This window comes from Poecilia reticulata, linkage group LG10 (assembly GCF_000633615.1).
Source record: "Poecilia reticulata strain Guanapo linkage group LG10, Guppy_female_1.0+MT, whole genome shotgun sequence".
In the NCBI taxonomy this organism is placed as follows: domain Eukaryota; kingdom Metazoa; phylum Chordata; class Actinopteri; order Cyprinodontiformes; family Poeciliidae; genus Poecilia; species Poecilia reticulata.
Genome location: NC_024340.1, coordinates 5016463 through 5035956, shown reverse-complemented (window position 1 = coordinate 5035956; position 19494 = coordinate 5016463). Strand labels below are relative to the sequence as shown.

General features: G+C 40.4%; 2 protein-coding genes across 3 annotated transcripts in view; one reads left to right on the top strand and one right to left on the bottom strand.

Annotated features, from left to right (window-relative positions):
* The first annotated feature begins 454 nt into the window (after positions 1-454).
* On the top strand, positions 455-13979 carry gpr174 (G protein-coupled receptor 174). Of its 2 annotated transcripts, XM_008419663.2 has the most exons (4): positions 455-647; positions 887-1054; positions 8315-8783; positions 12668-13979. In XM_008419663.2, the coding sequence occupies exons 3-4, from the start codon at positions 8547-8549 to the stop codon at positions 13445-13447; spliced, it is 1017 nt and encodes a 338-aa protein (XP_008417885.1). In that variant the 5' UTR covers positions 455-647; positions 887-1054; positions 8315-8546; the 3' UTR covers positions 13448-13979. The 2 variants fall into 2 exon arrangements, with proteins under 2 accessions (XP_008417885.1, XP_008417884.1); XM_008419662.2 differs by lacking the exons at positions 455-647; positions 887-1054 and adding an exon at positions 4607-4912.
* A 1099-nt stretch (positions 13980-15078) lies between these two features.
* LOC103470939 (integral membrane protein 2A) overlaps positions 15079-19494 on the bottom strand; it is a 14206-nt gene continuing 9790 nt past the window's right edge. Inside the window, exons 5-6 of the mRNA XM_008419661.2 lie at positions 17848-17992; positions 15079-16360 (exon numbers count right to left, since the gene is read on the bottom strand). Coding sequence (XP_008417883.1) covers positions 16266-16360; positions 17848-17992 — 240 coding nt within the window. The 3' untranslated portion in view covers positions 15079-16265. The remainder of the gene's footprint in view (positions 16361-17847; positions 17993-19494) is intronic.

The following is a 19494-nucleotide window of genomic DNA, read 5'->3' as shown; positions in this document are numbered from 1 at the left end:
GATGTGTTGAAAAGCGATAACCGTTTAGGCCCCCCCACACGCCCACCTGCTCCTCTCATGCATCTGCTAAAAAACAAAAAAAAAATTTGCCAAACCGCCTCTGACAAAATAAGTTCAGCCCACCCCGGGAAACTCAGAATAATGTACCCACCACCTATCTTCCTGCTGTCAATCCGTTTCAACATGTCAGACTCCTAAAATAACGCTTTATAACATTTCTGAAATAAGATTTTTAAGTTTGCCCTTTTTGAGGTGCTGAAAGGATCCAGGCATAAGTGTGAGTGAGCACGATCCACACAAAACTCCTTTCAAAGAACACAATAGCAGAACTAGTAGTGTTAGCAGAAAAAAAAAAAATGAAAAAACGCAAGCCACTCCTCTTCTCACTACACAGGAAGCCCAGTGTGTGTGTGCTAAAATCCCCATTTCATCCTGGAGACAGATAGAGACAGACAGCAAACGCACAGCAACGATGAAATGAGAAAATAACAGGAAATTATAGACGCACAAAGTGTTTCTGAAACTTAGGTGAGAAAACAGGTGGGGTTGGCACGTTGGGGGACGGACGGAGAGAGCGACAAAGGAGTTGATGCTTCACCATTCTGCTTTCTGATGCTGAGATGGCGTAAAAGTTTGAGGAGAGAGAGGTGAGAATGACCATAGATGTTCTTTTCGTTGTGTTTCTAGAGGCAAAAAGAAATGAGTTGTGTGTAAGAGCCGGATGCCTTGAGCGTGGAGTCACGTCTCGTGAGGGATCTCGCATGTTTCTCCAAAGTGAGGAACGCCTGCTCTGTTGAGTGTGTCAGCAACAGGGTGCCTGTGTTGCTCTGTGTCCAGTCGGGAGTGTGCTTCATGAGGGCTGTCACGTTTTGTCCGTTTCGTACAGCTCACACGTGGAAAGACCCGGGTTCCCTTACTCTTTATTTGACGCCGCTGATCATGACTGCATGGAAAAGGTGTAACCCCCAAAGCCGCCCACAGAGACGTGAATCACAGCTGATGAAATTGATGTTTCCATCGGCAAGATCTCTGAACTGAAACGCTTCAGCCCAAGGTATTTATCGTCTTCTACTTTACACGTGACCTTTGACACACAGCTCTCCGTTTGAAACCCTGTCTCTAAATAAAAGCAATAACTGTCACATAGAGACGAGCACGGTTTCGTCACGATACATTAGCCAGAGGCTGCCACCCGTCGCCGGTTTTGACGTTCAAATTCATAGCAAAACTCAAAGAGGAAATGAAAGCCAGTTGAGTTACAGTAACAGCTACTTCAAGTTGACTGGGATAGACATTAGCTGTAAAAATCTGAATAAGTGGACGATAAGTCATGAGAAGGTCAGAGGTCAGTGGAATAAAATGTGTTCCCAGAACTGCAAGTCCATTGGGGGCTCTCTCTTTGAATCCAAACGTAGACAGACAGACTTTATGCACCCAGATATCCAAACAGACCAGAGACCTTCATTTCATTGTTACATTTTAAATGGCACATGGATTTTTAGTTCTTACAACTTTTCCTTTGTTACTTCGTTACTATATTCACACAGCAGCCGATGGCTTCTTTTGGCACAAATGTGACCTATATCTGAACTTTTCACCACAGTCTGAATGGGACCAATTCTGACATTTTTACACACTCCAAATAAATCCTATTCGAGCCACTTTCAAATGTCTAACTAATTCAAATATGTATCCAGTTGTTTTGAAAGCGCCACGGCGCATTTTATCCGACTTTTACATCATCGATGTGAGACACACCTCATCATTTTACACCAGAAAAAGGGCCAGTTGTGGTGAATCGGGACGTAAACAATGGCTGAAAATAATGATTATGAACTTATGAAAGGAGTTTGTAACACTAAAGCGCATCATCCTGCCACTCTTGGCTCTGACTACTCATCCAAACGGGCTTCTCTACAAAATTTGTTAGTCCTCCAGAAAAAGGAATTGCTTTCTTTTTATTAGCTACACTCCTGTTATAATCCTGTAATAACACTGTAAGCTGCAAATGCTGAATAAACTTTAAAATCCATCCACAAACGGCTCCATCCATCCATTATTACTTCCATAAACAATGTGTTCCTGCGTGACATCAACGTTTCTCTGAAGCGCATGCGGGGTCGCTTGAAATCGTTCACACAGAAATCTCAGTGAGGTCGAGTTTAATCAGTAGCATAAATGACCAGGAAAAAAATTACAAAATAAATTGGATTTCGGCAAAAAAATCTAAATTGAGAATCAAGACCTGCTGTATGAACGTGGTCTCATATTCGGTCCAATTACCAAAAATCAGATACACAAAAATAGGTCGAAGAAGGATGTTTAGAACGTGAACGTCAATGTGCAACACAACGGATACCTAAGACCGATCTTAGGTGGAATAAAAGATCTCCAGATCAAATCTGAGTTCATAAAGTGAGGAGGGGGGAGTCAGGAAATATGTTGCCTGAGAGGATTTGCTTGGCACCCTGGAGGGATTTAAAAGTCAAAGCTCAGTCTGCCTGTATTTCACCACTATGGGGCCAGACCACTTGTGGGAAAACCTGCAAATAAAATTGTCTATATAGATGGTAATTATGCTCCAGTTCTGAGTAGCAAGGCCTCTCACATAGCTGCAGATCATCAGCATAGCAGTGAAAAGTCATGCTAAACGAACGCAAAAGAAGACAGAGAGGAAGAAGATGGGGAGAAAATAGCAATTGGGCCAAGCACAGATCCTTGAGGGACGCCATGCCTCACAGCACGGGGAACAGAGAGCTCATTTTTGAAGCTAACATTCTAAGATCTCCAGGACAAATTAAGATCCCAACCATGAGAGAACATTTCCATTCACCAAGAGATCATTTAATACTTTGATTAAAGCCATTCCTGTGGAGTGGTTTGACCTAAAACCCAACTGAAATGGCTCAAATAGAGTATCTGTTGACAGCTTATGGCACATATGTTCCCTGATGAACATATGTGCCATATATGGCACATATATGACACATATATGTGCCATATATGGCACATATATGAGGATCCACATATGAGGATGTCAAAATTGTGAGGATGTCACAATTTTGACATCCTCAAATTGTGAGCTGGTGATCCGTGAAGGCGAGCACTGAGACAGAGGCCTGCAGGAACTCCCACAGGATGGTCTGCTGTGCCAGTTTACCAACATTTGAAAACATACACACAATCGGAATATTAATTAATGCGCGGTGCAAACACACCATACCTCTGACAAAAACAAACATCATTTGCATTTAACATTTCTTGATGACAACACAAGCACAAGGAAAAGTAGAAAAAGGAGACAAAGCAACGGCAAAAGAACAAATGCTTACAAGGAAAAGACAAAACAAAATAATATACATTTCCTGATGAAAATGCATGTTTATGGAAAACGCAAAAAAAAAAAAACATTTCTTGACAAAAACGCATATGTTAGGAAAAGGAAAAACAAAATAAACACATTTTTTTTGACGAAAACGCATGTGTAAGGAAAAGACAAAAGAACAAATTTTCATTTCTTTACTAAAACACGTTTATGGGAAAGGAAAAATGAAAAAATTAAAATTTCTGCATTTATTTTTAATTATGTCAGTTTTGGTCCTCCATACACATCAGAACGCAGAATAGTGACGTTCGTCGAGTGTCAGTGACGCTCAGATCATTTTCATTCGTTAGGCCACATTTGAATCGGATACGTATCGGATACCCAAGTGGCCTTTGACTCCTCCAGGCTCGACTACTGTAACTCGCTGTTCATTGGAGTCCACAGAAAACACCTTCAGAGGCTTCAATACATTCAAAACATTGCTGCCAGGATCCTAGTGAGAGCTCGTAAATTTGATCACATCACACCTACTCTTTACGAGCTTCACTGGTTTCCCGTAACTTATAGGATTCAGTATAAAATTGCACTTGTCACCCATCACTGTCTATATGGAACCTCACCGGATTACTTGAAGGACCTCCTTATTTCACATTCAACTTCTAGACCCTTATGATCCCAGGCCTGTAATCTTCTCCACCTTCCTCGATCAAAACTAAGGACTATGGGTGATCGAGCATTTGCTGTGGCTGCTCCTCGTCTATGGAACTCTCTCCCGGACTATTTGAGGGCCCCGCAATTATTGTCCGATTTTAAAACTGGCTTGAAAACTTTTCTTTTTAGACAAGCCTACTCCACTTTTAAATGACTTTTTTCTTTTTTTTATTGTTTTTGATTGTTGATTTTATTTGTTTTTAGCTGCACCATGTAGCACTTTGAGATTTTTATTAATGGAAAGTGCATTATAAATTAAATTGATTATTATTATTATTATTATTATTATTATTATTATTATTATTATTATGAGGTGTCCCTTACATGTTGGCTGGTTTATTCTCACAACAAGTGAACATAAAAATCCCCAACTATTAAACTGTCATTATGAGCAATGACAGAACTGAAAATTCGGAAATTAAAAATATCACTATATTTAGCTGGGTGATAAACCACTATGATTAGAATGAGGTCAGCTGATAAGTATCAAATTAGTCCGCAGCTCGTTAGGTTTTTTGCTAGATATCAACCTTGCGTTTAAGAACGCCAAGTCCCGTTGCCTAGGTTACCAACAATTCAACGGCAACTCAGCCGATGACGTCTGTTAAAAAGGAAGGAGGCAACGCTGTTTGAGGACGTCTAAGATCTGATCCGCGCACGCTTTCCAGAGCGCTGGCCTCCGCACGTGACCACTTACTTGTCCAGGGTTTCCGTTTCGAAAGAATCCAAGCTGGGGCGCGACGACACGGGTCCTCAGGTACCGACGCCAGGGGCGGTGTGGGGATCCTCCAAATCGCTGTCCGGCGCAAAGGAAGCGTCAGCAGCGAGTCACGGACGTTAAGAAGAGTTCGTCGCTCACACACCGGCAGCGAGCGGGTATTTATCACTCGTAGAGACACCTGAACACAATACAGGACCGAGAGAGTGAGAGACGGGAAACCATGACACCCGGCGCCATTTTGATTTGGTAGAAAACGGTTAAAAGAACGGTTTGATTACTTTGACGTCAGTTGAGATTTTTTTTCCTCCCACTTGAATATTAAAAAGGATCTAATTTTTGTTTGTTTGTTGCTAAATTATACCACTTGTACAACTTGACTGAATGAAAATAATATTAGATATAAATCTGGCAGGAGTATGAATAGTTTTGGACTTAACTGTCTCCAATTTTGAGAATTAATGAAAATGCCACCTTAAATTTGTTTATGTTAAATACTTTAAAGATTTTGTATTTATTTTTCTTGCTCTAATAACTGATCAAGTTAAATCTTTACTTACCTTTTATTGTGCAATTCTGTTTTGATTTGATATTAAAGCTTTTTTAGTGGCACATGTGGCAAAAAGATCATGGTTTCACACCCCTTTACCTCTTTAGACATCTTACCAGCCAGAAAGTGAACTGAGACACTTCTTTAAATTCTTCTAAACAATGAAACCCTAAAAAACACATTGTATCTCTAACTATAATCCTCTCCCTCTCTACTGCATCACCCCCTTCCCCCCCAAAAAAGCACTTCAAAAATCTGGGCCAGCAGAGGTTTTGTTTATTCTCTTGGCTCACCCTATTAGTCATTTTACACCCCCTCAAACTTGTTCAGCTAATTTTTGAAAGAGGCCGACTCCAAGCACGGAAACTTCCACAGAGACCTCATGAACATAAGTAATCAGGAAGCCAGCTGCAGCAGTAAAACTAGGCGAATGAACCAGAGGCCGTTTCCAGGGGATGTTTTACTCTTCCATCTTGCTGCGTGGGATCTTGTACCTTGGAGGGTTTTTTTTCTTTTCAGTGTGCTGGTGGCTTGAGCAAACACAGCAGAAAGCAGCAGTTTGTCAGCTAAACCAAAAAAGTATATATACTCTATTCACTGCACAGTACTAGCTTTTAATTACAGCTATGTACAGTTTTTTTTTTTTTACTCACAGGTGATGCAATGTTTACTATTTATTGTAGTAAGAAATAATACAAGAATGAAGTGTGATGTTAGTGTATTTTTGATTAGTTTCTGCCATATGTTGCCAACTTACCAAATTTATTGCCAAATTTAAGACGTGTTTTGGGTTTTCTCTTCCCCTTTTTTTTTTTTTTTTTTTTTAAGTAGCAACTAACAAGTGTAGTGTTTTTTTCCTGGTGTGATTTTTGAAGACTACAGTGAAAGTATGTAGGCCTTTTCTCTACTCCAACACACTCACAGGAGATCCGGTCCTCATGCACCAGTCCCTTCCAGCTGCATTCAGGACAACAGATGTTCACTGTATCCATGCTGAAAATTTCATATACAAAATGCTGCTGTTTGATCCCCACACAATAAACCTTATGTAAAATAAATAAATGTCTCCTCAGGTTAAATCCAAGTCTCTTTGCAGAACTTAAAGGAGAATACTTGTTGTACAGGCAGTAGCTTCTTTCATTCATACTTTTAACAACGCAGATTCTCGTCAAGCTTTTATAAACATTTGACCTCTTCTGTAATAATGATAACCTGAGAAATTGAACAAGCTAACGCACATGTTGCCAGCAAGTTTGACAAAACTCATGTCACTCAATCAAGTTGATATAGAACATTTATTAATAGGTAAATATGACATTGAAAGATCTAAGTACTACATCCAGGGTTATTTATACGAATCAGAGCAAAGTTAAACATGCTAATACTTCTCAAGTAATACTTAACATTTTATGAGGCCACACTGCAATATTGATGCAAGACTTTAAAAATGGTAGTTGGATTCAGTATGAGGAACCATGCAACTATGATAAAAAAAGTGATTTCTTATTACATTGAAAATGTTCTTCTGTAGTTAAAAAAATCTACTTTTATTTAGTACCTGCTTATAAAAGTGTAAGACAATGCATTGTAATGTGATAGATGTTGAATTAACCAAAGGTTTTTAATGCCTCGGATTAATAATAGTTTCATTTGACTAGAGTAAGACTGTCAGTATATTTGCATTTTTATTATCATGTTTATAAATTAAACTGCTAATTGTTCTAAATGTTGCTGCCATTGTAAATCTTAAAATATTTAATGAAATTTCCTGAGATACTCTCTCGGTTGGACTGCAGCTGTCACTAAATACAGCTTGTGTTAACTTGCATCATGTACATTCCAGTGATGTTATAATAGTTGTTATTATATATATAGATATGCTGTTTATTGTTGTGGCTTCTTGGTTTTGTTTTTTCTCTTCCTTGAAGGTTTAGAGACAGACTTCAAGAGTGTTCACTTGAATTCTTTGTAAGCACTTTTCTCTCCTCTACTCTCCATCTTTCCCTTAAAACCTTTCCCCACCTCTCTTTCGATTAATATCTAAATCATTAATTATCTGTGATTGATCTTGTTTTTTCGTAAGCTGAGCTCAATTTAACAAACCAGTTGTAGAAAGTGTATGCTTAGAAACGTACCTATAACCCCGAGACCACTGTGGTTCCTGCTTAAATGAAGAGAGAAAACGAAATAAGTGAAGAGCATCAAGTTTAAATGAGCTTAACTTGTACACTTCACATACTGCAACACCCACAAGTGCAGAAAGCCAGTTATTACTGTTTCCAGGGGCGGTAAACATCTGCCGTTCTTCTCTGTGAAATGTCATCTGAAAGTTTCGCTTGCTTTTATCCCCTCTCGTGTCAGAACGCCTGTTGGGGGTGTTGCCCACAGAAGAGATCCCCATCGAATCAAACTGTGCGGGTTCAGGTTAGCGTTGCATGTCCTGCTAACCACGCGCCTGTTCTGTGTAAGCTAACCTGGTTTCGCTGGTGCTTAGACACTTGACACAGGCTCACGGTGGGTTGTTGTGCAAGTGGAGAAGTGTGAGAGCATGTAACATCTACGTCTCTTTGAGTTTGCCTTCACTTACTGGACAGGACCCTGATAAAGGACTTTCTCAGGATGAACAGATGTTAGGAATTCAAGGAAAACTTCAGTATGTATGACAGTGACATCAGTGTTTGATCACTGAAAGAGCTCTTTCTCACAACGGATGGCCAGCATGGCTGCATGCAAATCCTGTGGCCAATCGAGGCCGATACCGAAACATTAASCGTGTTTCATCTATCAGTGTATGTTGAGGGGCAGGACCAGTTCAACTGTTTCAACAAACTTATGACTCTGTTCCCAGACAGTCGAGTTCACTTTACATGCTCTCTAGGACACAAGGCCATCTATAAACCCCAGGCGGAGGCAAACTATGTTTCTGCTTTGGCGACAGCACAACCAAGATCCTTAGTTAGATTTTAGACTTGTCACCTTTCAATCCACTCACTCTCGTCTCTTTCGTCAGACTATCCTCTACTGACCCGAAGACCTGCAAACTATCAGCGTTGGACACGAGGCTCCCCTGAAGTCGTCGTTCCTCTCGTCTGTAAAGCCGCTGAGAAGTTCTCGGGAATACGGCTCACTGCTTTGACTCCTTTCGCCACAACAGACGGCATGGGAGCCTGGATTGAACGTTCAACAAACCAAAGACAGCTTTTCTGATACCAGCCTCCTGCAGACGTCCTCGTATCTTTAAGATGAATAACAGCTCTGCGACCTGGGGCAGTTGGTATGCCCCAGACCGTACCAACTGCTCTGGGGATGATACTCTGCGTGTGTACCAGCACCAAGTTTACGCTGTGGTGTACAGCATTATCTTGGCACCGGGCTTGCTGGGTAACGTCCTGGCGCTGTGGGTGTTTAGGATCTACAGACGGGAAACCAAGAGGGCTGTGGTGTTCATGATGAACCTCGCTGTGGCCGATCTGCTTCAGGTAACAACGYCCCTCTCCTGACTTCCTCCTTTCCTCTGTTCACATCATCTACCTGCGTGTAGTGGATAACATTTAACTCTGTACCCATGAGGATAGTCAACAAGACCTTTGCCAATCTTATTTATGTGATATTATAAGATATATAAGATATCTAGATAGAAGACGTGAATGTACAGTACAGATCATACAGTTCAGACCTATTTCAACGATTAAGAACAGCTTAGAACATCATCTAAGAGCAAGAACGAGAAATAGATAATGATTTAAGATCAAAACTCTTCATACCACTGCCAAATGAAAATGTAAACTAATCTTCTGATTATGTCCTTATAACCTAAAGTTTACGTTGACCATTTAAGCGGAAACAGGGCAATTTTGAGAAAACTCTTATTCTTTGTCCAAATGTTTTGGATGAGGCGGTGTCTTTTGGGCCGTATCGTAATTGGTTTATTTAGCAAAACTGCAATWGAAAAACACTTTTTTTCGCGTCACACGAGTCACATGATCAACAACCAGACATAGCCATGAAGACGACGACGACAGGAAGTAGTTAGAGGGTCATGGCGCAGCATGTTTTTAAAGACTTACAGCGYGAATACATGTGATTTCAAAAGTGTTTCTGGTTTAATGGAAACGCCTCATTTCTGAGATTGTGTTTTTTCGACATTAGTGGAATATTGACAAAGCTTTGCCCACATCAGTAATGGAAACACAACTACTGTTACCAACATGGGACAAAATGAGTAGATCGATTAACATAYTAACTAATGAAAGAGCTAACTTTGTTAAAATTGACACTTCTACACATTAGCAATCCTAAGCTGAAGYAATTATGAACTGATGTTAGCTCAGCCTTTTAGAAACAAACTAAAAAGTGGTGATTATTGTTGGCCCTAAGCATAAAACCCAAGGAGGAAAACGATTAGGAGCAGAATATTCTGGACGTATTTCAGAATAAAGCGTTCTTAATGGAGTTATCTATTGTGTTGTGGGTTTTGGATGAAAGCAGATTGTGAGTGGCTGTGCWGCATTAGCTGGCAGCTTTTAAAGTGCTACTTTCTGTCCTAAGTGCTCAGAGCAGATAAAGGAGCTGAAATGAAGCTGAATTGCTTTAACAAACACTTAAAACTGAATTATTGTGAAACAAAACGGAGCGGGACTCACTCAGAATTTGATTGCGGAGCTTTTACATTCATATCTTATTCATCATCTCTCCAGATATAGAGTCTTGGAAAAGCAGTCTTACTCCCCCTTTATCACATTTAGGCAACATCAAACTTTAATGTGTTTCATTGGGGATTTTTCTGTGACAGACCAACCCATGGGAATTAAAGGGATTCTGAGTAATCTTTTACAAATTCAATATCTGAAAGATGGGAAAAGTGTGCTTATGTTTTCAGCTCCTTTTATTCGGGTACCCCTTAGTAAAATGCAAACAGTTGCTTTCGCAAGCTTACAAGTGTTGGCCTGTCTCATAAATCCACAACAGTCTGTTAAATTTTACTACTATGGCAATGCAAAACATGCAAAGCGCTAACAATTTTTTTGACAACATAGCAGGCAAATGAAATCACAATGCCTCCTCTGCATGCACCTATTGCAACAGCGGCTGTGAGCGCCGTATGTCAGTGACATCACCCTATTTATCACGTTCTCAGGGTTACGTCGAGGTCTTTGACTTCAGCTTTGTTTTTGGGGGGAAAGATGGAATAAGATTTATTGGCTGCCATAAAACTGCGCTTTTTAACCGGCATTTTAAAGAAGAATCATCTGCAAAAAAGAGGTTATGTAATTTTACAAAACACGTTTTAACTTCAAAGCAGAAAAGTAAGCAGTTGTGCTAAAGTGTAGTGCCGATTTTACAAATGTTCACAAACATTATGTTGCTGAAAACATGGAGCAAAAAACTCTAAGGACCCTTTCCCTTTGATATAAAAAATAATTATGTCGAACCGACTTGATTGACTGTCCCTTAACTCACAGATATGAATAAATTATGAAATGTCTGCAGATTCTGACTTTTCAGCACAACTGAACTCAACACAGAAACCAGAGCATTAACCATTACTAAAACTTAACAGATGTTGTAAAAACCGCTGCTAACATCTGCAGCTGATAAATTCCTGATTCAAATTTTCAATATGCCATCCAGGCAGAGTTAAAATCAGCTGAAATAACCTGCACAGTGCAGCACAACGAGAAAGAACAGTTACACACTGCCTGGCCAAAAATAGTTACCACCTGGAATTAACTAAGCAAATAAGCAGAAACCTCCTATTACATAATCGCCGCATGGGGGATTATACTTAAGCTGGCAAGAAGTTATCTAATCCCAACTGATGCCAAGAGTAGTTTCCCATTTCCTGTGACGCTGAAACACACAGTCCCTATAGGTGGAAGAATTGTTAGTCTGGCTAAAAAAGGTCAAATCATTGGCAGCAAGCAGAGAAAACGTCTCAGGAAATTGTAGAAGCGGCTGAAATTGGGCTGAGACCCGTCCAAGAACAACTGGAATGATAGTCGGGAACCATCGTCTTGGAGGAAGATAATGTGGTTGGAAAGAAACCCTGGATGATTGGCGGGACGTCCAGTGGAAGGAAAACAACCGTAGAACTTGGGGGTTATGTTTAGAGAGCACCTCCACAATGAGAAGGGAACTCAACTCAACGGTGTAGCCGTAAGAAAAACATTCATCCGTGAAGCAAACCTGAGAAAAAGGACTTCAGTTTGCAAAGGAGCATTGAAGTCTGGAGCGATGAAACAAGGTCGTGTGGTCCAGGTTTGCTCTGTTCAGTTCAAGATGCTTATTGTCTGATGTACAAGCCAGTGGGTTAGGGTAGTGGGGTTGCTGCATTCGGTCCAACAACATTATGTASCCAAAGGAGRAGGTCAGATAACTTCTGGAATGTACCGAACAACCAGGCTGCTCCACCAACAAATGTTTTTCTTCCAGGAAAAGCATATTCCAAGACAACAATGCCAGGATTCATTGGGCTTAAGTCGTGAAAAAAAAATGGGATGGAAATATGTCTTGTGACATTGCAGAAGCGCATTAAAGCAATATCACTGCGGATGTGTGAGTCAAAGTTAAATGCAGTCCAACAAAAATGTTAGCATGTGTGACTTTGTTTTGGTGACTCGTAATCAAGTGAGATCATCAGCTGGGGTGGAGATATCTGAATTCTGGTTAAATTAATGAACTGGGCTGTGATGAGGTTGAAGTTTCMGGCTGTAAAGATGCACAGTCTGCAGTGTCTTCATTTTCAGAAACAAAAACAACACAACACGATCGTCTCCTCCAAGCTTTCTGCTTTGATTTTGATTTTATGATAAATTCACTTGTAGTCTAAAGAACACCAAAATCTACTTTTATTTACTTTTTTAAAACACTTGTGTGTTTTTAAATGAAGGACGATCTGGCACAATAATTTTTCAGTTTTCTTCAGTCGAGCTCAAAATAAGCAACAAACCGGCTGGGTTTCATTTAACAAGGACAATCCCTCTTGAAATTTTGGATCTACAATGATAAGGGGTTAATAGAGGAGCCATATTGTGATGACTTCCTGAAGGTGGAGTTTCAGAAAGAGCAGGAGCTTCTTAAAGAGACAGAGGCCCAATTTCAAGGTGTTAAATTCCATCCATCCATTTTCTGTACACCCTTGACCCTAATGGGGCCGGGAAGGCGTTAAATTATGAAGTAAAATTTCTTTGAAGTCATCTTTGATAACAACTGAAGGTAACATAGTTACTTGATTGTGCTGTAAATTGATTCTATGTGGCTGGAAAACACATGATGCTGCCCCTTTAACAAAGAATCTTTCTAAGCACATTCATAGTCGATGTGATTTTCTGCTCACTCCTGAACACTTTGCCTCCGTCCCCAGGTGCTGTCGCTGCCTCTGCGGATCTACTACTACTTGAACAACAACTGGCCCTTCGGTCACCCTCTCTGCTTATTTAGCTTCTATCTCAAGTACGTCAACATGTACGCCTCCATCTACTTCCTGGTGTGCATCAGTGTGCGTCGCTGCCAGCTCACCGTGAACCCGCTGAAGTACAAGATGAAGCAGAAAGGAGACATGTTGATAAGCATGTTCGGCTGGCTGTTTGTCTGCGTGACCTGCATAGCTTTCCCCTTCTTACGGAGCGAGTCAGAGAAGCAAGCGGTGTGTTTCGCAGAGCTGCCTACGAAAAAAATCAGTGTTTTATTTGCCACAGTCCTGATGACATTCGCAGAACTAATGGGCTTCATCATCCCCCTCGTCGTTGTGGTGTCATGTTCAATTTTGACAGTTTTAAGCCTCAAAACGGTGACGATGGAGGGCATTCATGACTTTGGGGAGAAGCGGAAGGCTCTGAAGATGGTGCTGTGCTGCACCGTAGTCTTCTTGCTGTGCTTTGCACCGTATCACATCACCTTGCCGCTGGACTTCCTGGTGAAAGCTGAGACTTTGAAGGACTGCGCCACCGGAAACACGATTCGGAGGAGTCACATCATAACGCTCTGCCTCGCCAGCCTTAACTGCGCCGTCGACCCGATCATGTACTACTTCACAAGCGATGAATTCAGGAAGCGGCTAAGCAAGCCCGAGATACCGGACAATTTTAGTTTGAGCAGACGGCTGTCCTGCTTAACTGCCTCAGGGAACATAGAGACAAACTAGGCTTTGGAAAGCCACACGTGTCACAAATCGCTGCTTTTGCTACACATTTGGAAAAAATAAAATAAAATGCAGGTCGCTGTAAAATACGACGAAAATTCAGTGAAAACCTTCTGAATTCTGAACATTTGGGTCGTCACAAACTGCTTGATCGCCGTCACACGTAAAAACCACCATTCAGTGAGCTGAATAAACGCCACAATATCCAGCGGTCATAAGTCACTCTTACAACGGCGTGAAAAAAGCCGTTTTGACTGGACTTTTGGCGCACTTTCCTAAGTCACAAGCCGACGTGTTGTTTTGGTTTTAATTTTTTTTTGCCAAATGTGTAGTAAAAGTGCTGATTTGTGTCCATTCCGGGTTACCGTAGCCGTCGCTCAGGAAGGCGGCGTCCTTACAACCACTAATCCTCCAAATAAAATGTGAGCATTCCTTTGGTGAAAATTTAAATTATTTGTGAATATAAGAAAATATACATCTGAAATGTGAAGCCCTTACTCTATTTGTATGTAATTAAAACATGATTTATTTTTTATTTGGTTGGTCCTTGTTCTGACATTCTCTTATAAAAAAAAAAACAAAAAAAAGTTCTCAGAGAAATGATTTCTAAAAGCAGCAAGTTGGCTAAAATTAGCATTTCAAAAACAAGAACTGGGCAGACAAGTGTCTGTTCATTGTGGGTTTACACTCAAATTATCCATGCAGTCAAATATATAGATGATAACTAATATTTAGATGATTGTACACATTCAGCAAGCTGCTGGATATTTAATAACTCTTTATTTTGATTGGCTAGTTTCTTGACACAAACCAGACTAAGCCCCTGCAAAAAACAAAATGTATTTTTGTCTAGTTTTTATTGCAAACATGTTAATACTCTTGAAATAAAACACAACTAACTTACGAGTAGCCAATAAGTCCTTAATATTTATAAAACTAGTTCGACCGGCTGATTATTTCACTTCCAACATGGGAAATTTTCTTATAAGTGAAATATATTTTTTAAATCAGTATTTAGGAAAAAAAAAATCTCCAATATCTAGAAACTAGGGCTGCACAGTGGCGCAGTTGGTAGAGCTGTTGCCTTGCAGCAAGAAGGTTCTGGGTTCGATTCCCAGCCCCGGTCTTTCTGCATGGAGTTTGCATGTTCTCCCTGTGCATGCGTGGGTTTTCTCCGGGTACTCCAGTTTCCTCCCACAGTCCAAAAACATGACTGTCAGGTTAATTGGCCTCTCTAAATTGCCCCTAGGTGTGTGTGCATGGCTGTGTGTCTCTGTGTTGCCCTGCGACAGACTGGCGACCTGTCCAGGGTGAACCCCGTCTCTCGCTAGCTGGAGATRGGCACCAGCAACCCTCCCGACCCCACTAAGGGACACTGGATGGAGAGAAAATGGATGGATGGATCAAGAAACTAGACCAAAAAATACTTGGGACAGATCTTGTGTTTTTGCAGCGTCAAAGTCACAACAAATTTATATTTCTGACCCAATACAGTAATTCTAGATTGTAGAGCAAAAAAAAGCACAATTGCAGTGATACATGAAGTAGCAATAACCACACAGGAAAGTTTTGTTTTTAAGCAGGTTAAGAAAAGCAACTTTATTCAACAACAAAAATGAAATTCAGTTCAGTAGTGTCACACAAAGTTGTTTTGTTTTATTCCACAGGAGTTGGGTTGGAGCAGCCCGTCGTTACTAGCCTACAGAACTTCCTACTGATTGTCTTCCTGTGTGGGATTCACAGAACAAACCACTAAAACAACTCGCAACGTTTCCCTTTTGTTCCCCCTTTTTATGCTTTTTGGCACAAAGCCATTTCAAAAATATTATTTTTCACATTTTTCCTTTTTCTTTTCATTTCTCAAGGGATTTCCAAACTCAACCATAACAGTTTCGTGTAAGTAAATCTAAGCAAGTATAAGTTTTCCAGTGAAAAATGTAAAACTTCAATGCCACCAACTATAATATCGACGCATTACATCTGCTTTTTTTTCTTCTTTTTATTTTTTTTGTTCAGGTTAAAATGAAATACACGAACAGATTCACAAACCAAAGCAGGCGATCAAATAAACGTTTCTCACCTTCAAAATAACACGCAACGTTTCCCTTTAGCTTGGTCCCGCCGGTTTAGCTTATGGTCTTCACTAGCTAACATCTAGAAATGTCTCTACACAAACACAAAAACCCAAATAGTTCATCGTCATTTACACTAAATCATAACACAGCAGGACAAAGGAGTCCCGGCAGCAGCAGGGCACTCTGGGAAATATCTACAAAAAGTGAGGAGTGGCAGCTGTCAGATGTTCGTCCATGTTGTCGACCATGATGGTAAGACGACGACTGTGAGTTCAAACGTGCGTGTCAGCGTTACGGCGCGCTGCCAAAGCTGCTCTGGGAAAGGGGGGCGACAGGAAACACGAGAGGCGTCGCACACCTGCTGGGAACGACGGGAATATCAAGCAGGCTGTAAAACTCGCATGTGGGATACAAGAACATCGATACGGCGGGTCTGCAGGAAGCCACGGCGAACGAAACGGATTCTAACGGAGCAAATGAAACTTAGTGCGTCTAAGGTAACAACAAACAGCAGGTGGTGCGGACTGATGCAGGTGAGGCGTACGTACAGCGGCGGCGGCTCTGGAACCTAAACTCACTCGACACAAGCTGGGAAGCAAAGGGAGGCGAAACGATTTTGTACAAAAGTAGCTTTCTGCTGAAAGTTGTGCTTCCTGTCGCTGTCGTTCATCAACTCCCTCCGTCACCCCGGCTCGCCCGTTCGCTCTCTCTCTCCGTCTCTCTCTCTCTCTCTCTCCGTTTCCTCATCAGGCCTTGCAGATGCGGGTCTCCGTCACAAACTTGTTCTCAAAGTGGCGGATGGTGAAGCAGTCGTCGGCGGAGCGCTTCTGGATGTTTCCGCCTGACAAAAAAAAAAAAACAAAAAACATCAAGTCAGACTTTTTTTTTAAAGTTAATTATGCTAAGTAGGCAGCTGTGAGGAAAGGTATTTTCCTCTTTCCACAGATTATTTTAGTAATCGATTATTCTAATGAGTATTCTGATGATTAATCGGTTAATTGAATAAAAAAAGTCAGCACATTCCACAAATGTTTTTTTTCAATTAGCCACTTAAGCCTCTTTTTTTTCTTTACACGATATTAGAAATGAAGCAAATGAGCAAATAATTAAACTACTTTTAATAAAAATAAAAATAAATGTATTGCCTAAAATGCAGTGAAGGTTTGTAGCAAAGGTTGCATCTGCTGCTAAACGATACTGTCTACTAGTTTGTTGATTTATTTATTTTGGATTAATAATCGGAGTAAAAGGTGTCCAATAGAACTTTTTTTTAAACAAAATTTGAACCAGGTGAAGTTAAAAATGCAACATGAGGAGTTCTGGGTAGGACAGGTTTATAGACAAACCAGGTTTTTAAAATTAAATTCAAAATGTTTATATTTTCTGTTCAGCTTTGACCTAATTACTGCTCAGACTGCGTTGTTCTTTCAGCAAACGGACATTTTTAGAGCCTGTGTCTGCGCTCCAGTTAACGATCAATCAATGACTAGACGTGTTCGCTTCCTCTACGAGTCTGAAATGGTTCCAGAACTGACTTGAGGGAGTCTTATGTTTACACCCGCTGGAGTTTTGATATTTTATTTGTCGTTTCGGTCGTCAGTAAAAACAAAACACCGTGCTCTGGCGTCCAGCTTCCTCTTTGGCTGAAAGGAGCTGTTCAGGTCGGCTTCACAGCATGAAGCAGGGGGAACCCCATAAAATGTTCCTGTTGCTAAAACAAGTATGCTGCGTGGCTTGGGGGGAAAAAAAAAAAAAAAAAAACACAGCCGAGCATGACTCGAAAACCTCAAAGACAATATTATACCTCTGGTTTTCCAATACATTTTTTCAGTTCTTCTATTTGAATGCCAAATAAAGTCGAGGTTCTTGTACAGACWTTAGAGCAGTCAGGAGTTATCGCGATAAACGATAATATTGTTGTTTTGAGAGCATTTTCAAGTAAAATAATGGTAATCGCATGATCGCATTCTGAATTGACGTGATCGCGTCAATTCTGATTGACATTTGACAGCGGAACTGGAAGACGTTTTAAATGTTGAAAAGAAATAAACAAAACAACAGAAACGACAAATAAAATGAATCAGAAAGAGTGTAAACAAAGCTGTCCTTCAAAAAAAGTGTCCAGTTGAGACCAAAGAGTCAGACTGAAGATTTTTATCGTCCAGTTTTTGGTAGAAAGAGAAAAACAACAAATCATGCAAATGGGAATTCTTGAGCTCGTTTTAATTTATTCATCTCTTTATAGCGACACCTTATGAACCTCAGTCGGATTGAGTGGTTGGACATTTGTGCTTTCTGCAGTGAACCTGCAGCGCTCGTCGTCCGTACCTGGCAGGTTGGACCGGCGCTGCATTCTGTAAGTTTCCTTTCCGTCACACAGCCTGCGGATGTAGAAACCCAGCGGCTTGACGTCCTCGATGCGCTCGGTGACCACAAGGTCCTCGCGCACCAGGTAGCTGCGGTATGAGTCACTCTGGAGAGAAGAGAGACAGAACTAGTGAGGCCGCGYTATTCTTAGCCCGCTGTTACGCGAAAATAAAAAAATATTGTGTCCACACAATACATGCTGCAGAAATGCCAAGTCTTCCCGTACCGAGCAGAAGTAATGTTTTATTTTAAGTAACCACACTTGCTAAGCAAAGTTCCTCTTTTAGGTCTCAGTAAGTGTATTTCACAATCCTCAAACCTGTAAAAACATTCACTTTTACATGAAAAAAAGAAAAGAAAAGAAAAACAAAGTGTGCACAAAATGCCTCTGAGCTATGTTGTCCGAGTTTGGGAATTCAGTCAAATACTATACATGCAAACATCCTGTACAGACTTTTGACTTGCCAATGACTTGCTATTGAAGAACCCTCGGAAAGAGGAACAACCAGGAAAAGTTTGTTTGTTTGTTTGTTTTTTACAACCAAAATGTCCCAAACAGCAGCCATACCATTACACTGCTGTGCCATTTCCCAGTAACTTTTCTACATATTTATTCTTGGGGAGTTTACAGTAAACAAAACTGATGTGAGAAAGTGTGAAGTGTGATTATTCGACGGTTTAAATATAACAGTTTAATCTTTTATGCGTCTTTCTTATGGCGAATAAGCAACATTGTAAATAACTACTATAGAATCAGATCATAACTACTAACTTTGCACTGTAAGTTTGTAGTTTGCCCTAGCAGAAAGTGTTATGGGACACAGCGTTAAAAAAGTATTCAAACTAAAAACACTTGAGGCATATTGAAACATATTTTGCTCAACCAGTGTTTTTGTTTTTATCCTTTGAATAAAGAAAATTGTGTTTATTATGTGCAGTTTTGAACAGTGGCAGTGTCTGATATAGCCRGCCTTGGCAACTACCCAGGACGACATCTCATCAGCGGGCGGCATGAGACCCACTCACATGGCTATTTACGTTCTGAATAAATGAGTGCTAGCTGTTTGTTAGCTGGCTAGCTAGCTAGGTTATATTAGCATTGAGTCACAGAACACAATGAAGATGTCCAAGTGTCTGGCAGAAAAGTCCCACGAGAAACAAAATATATAAACAAAATTAAAAAAACACAAATAATTTTGGTTTAGTTTCTAGTGCATATATTTTAGTACATCAGAAATAATATAAAAACTATCTTGCAAATAACTTGTCAGCAAAATATAGGAGCTTGTACTAAATGAATAATTCCGTAAAATATTATCATTCCAATATTATTCCATTGGCAGATAATTTCACTTTATATATGTGTCTGCATGAGTATATATAATATGGTTATATATCTAGATRTATACGYTGAACAAGCAACCGTGTATTTTGCCACCTGGGCGGTGCAGAGCGGTGAAGAGAYGCTGAGGGAACCGYATCWGATGAGGAAACACGAATTGTAGTAACACCAGCATTGTGAGTAGTTTCTTCTTGTGGATTGTAGGAAGCAGCTATGTTTTGCGTCATACTATGCATGAGCTGGGGATTCTCTGGAAGAAAAGATCC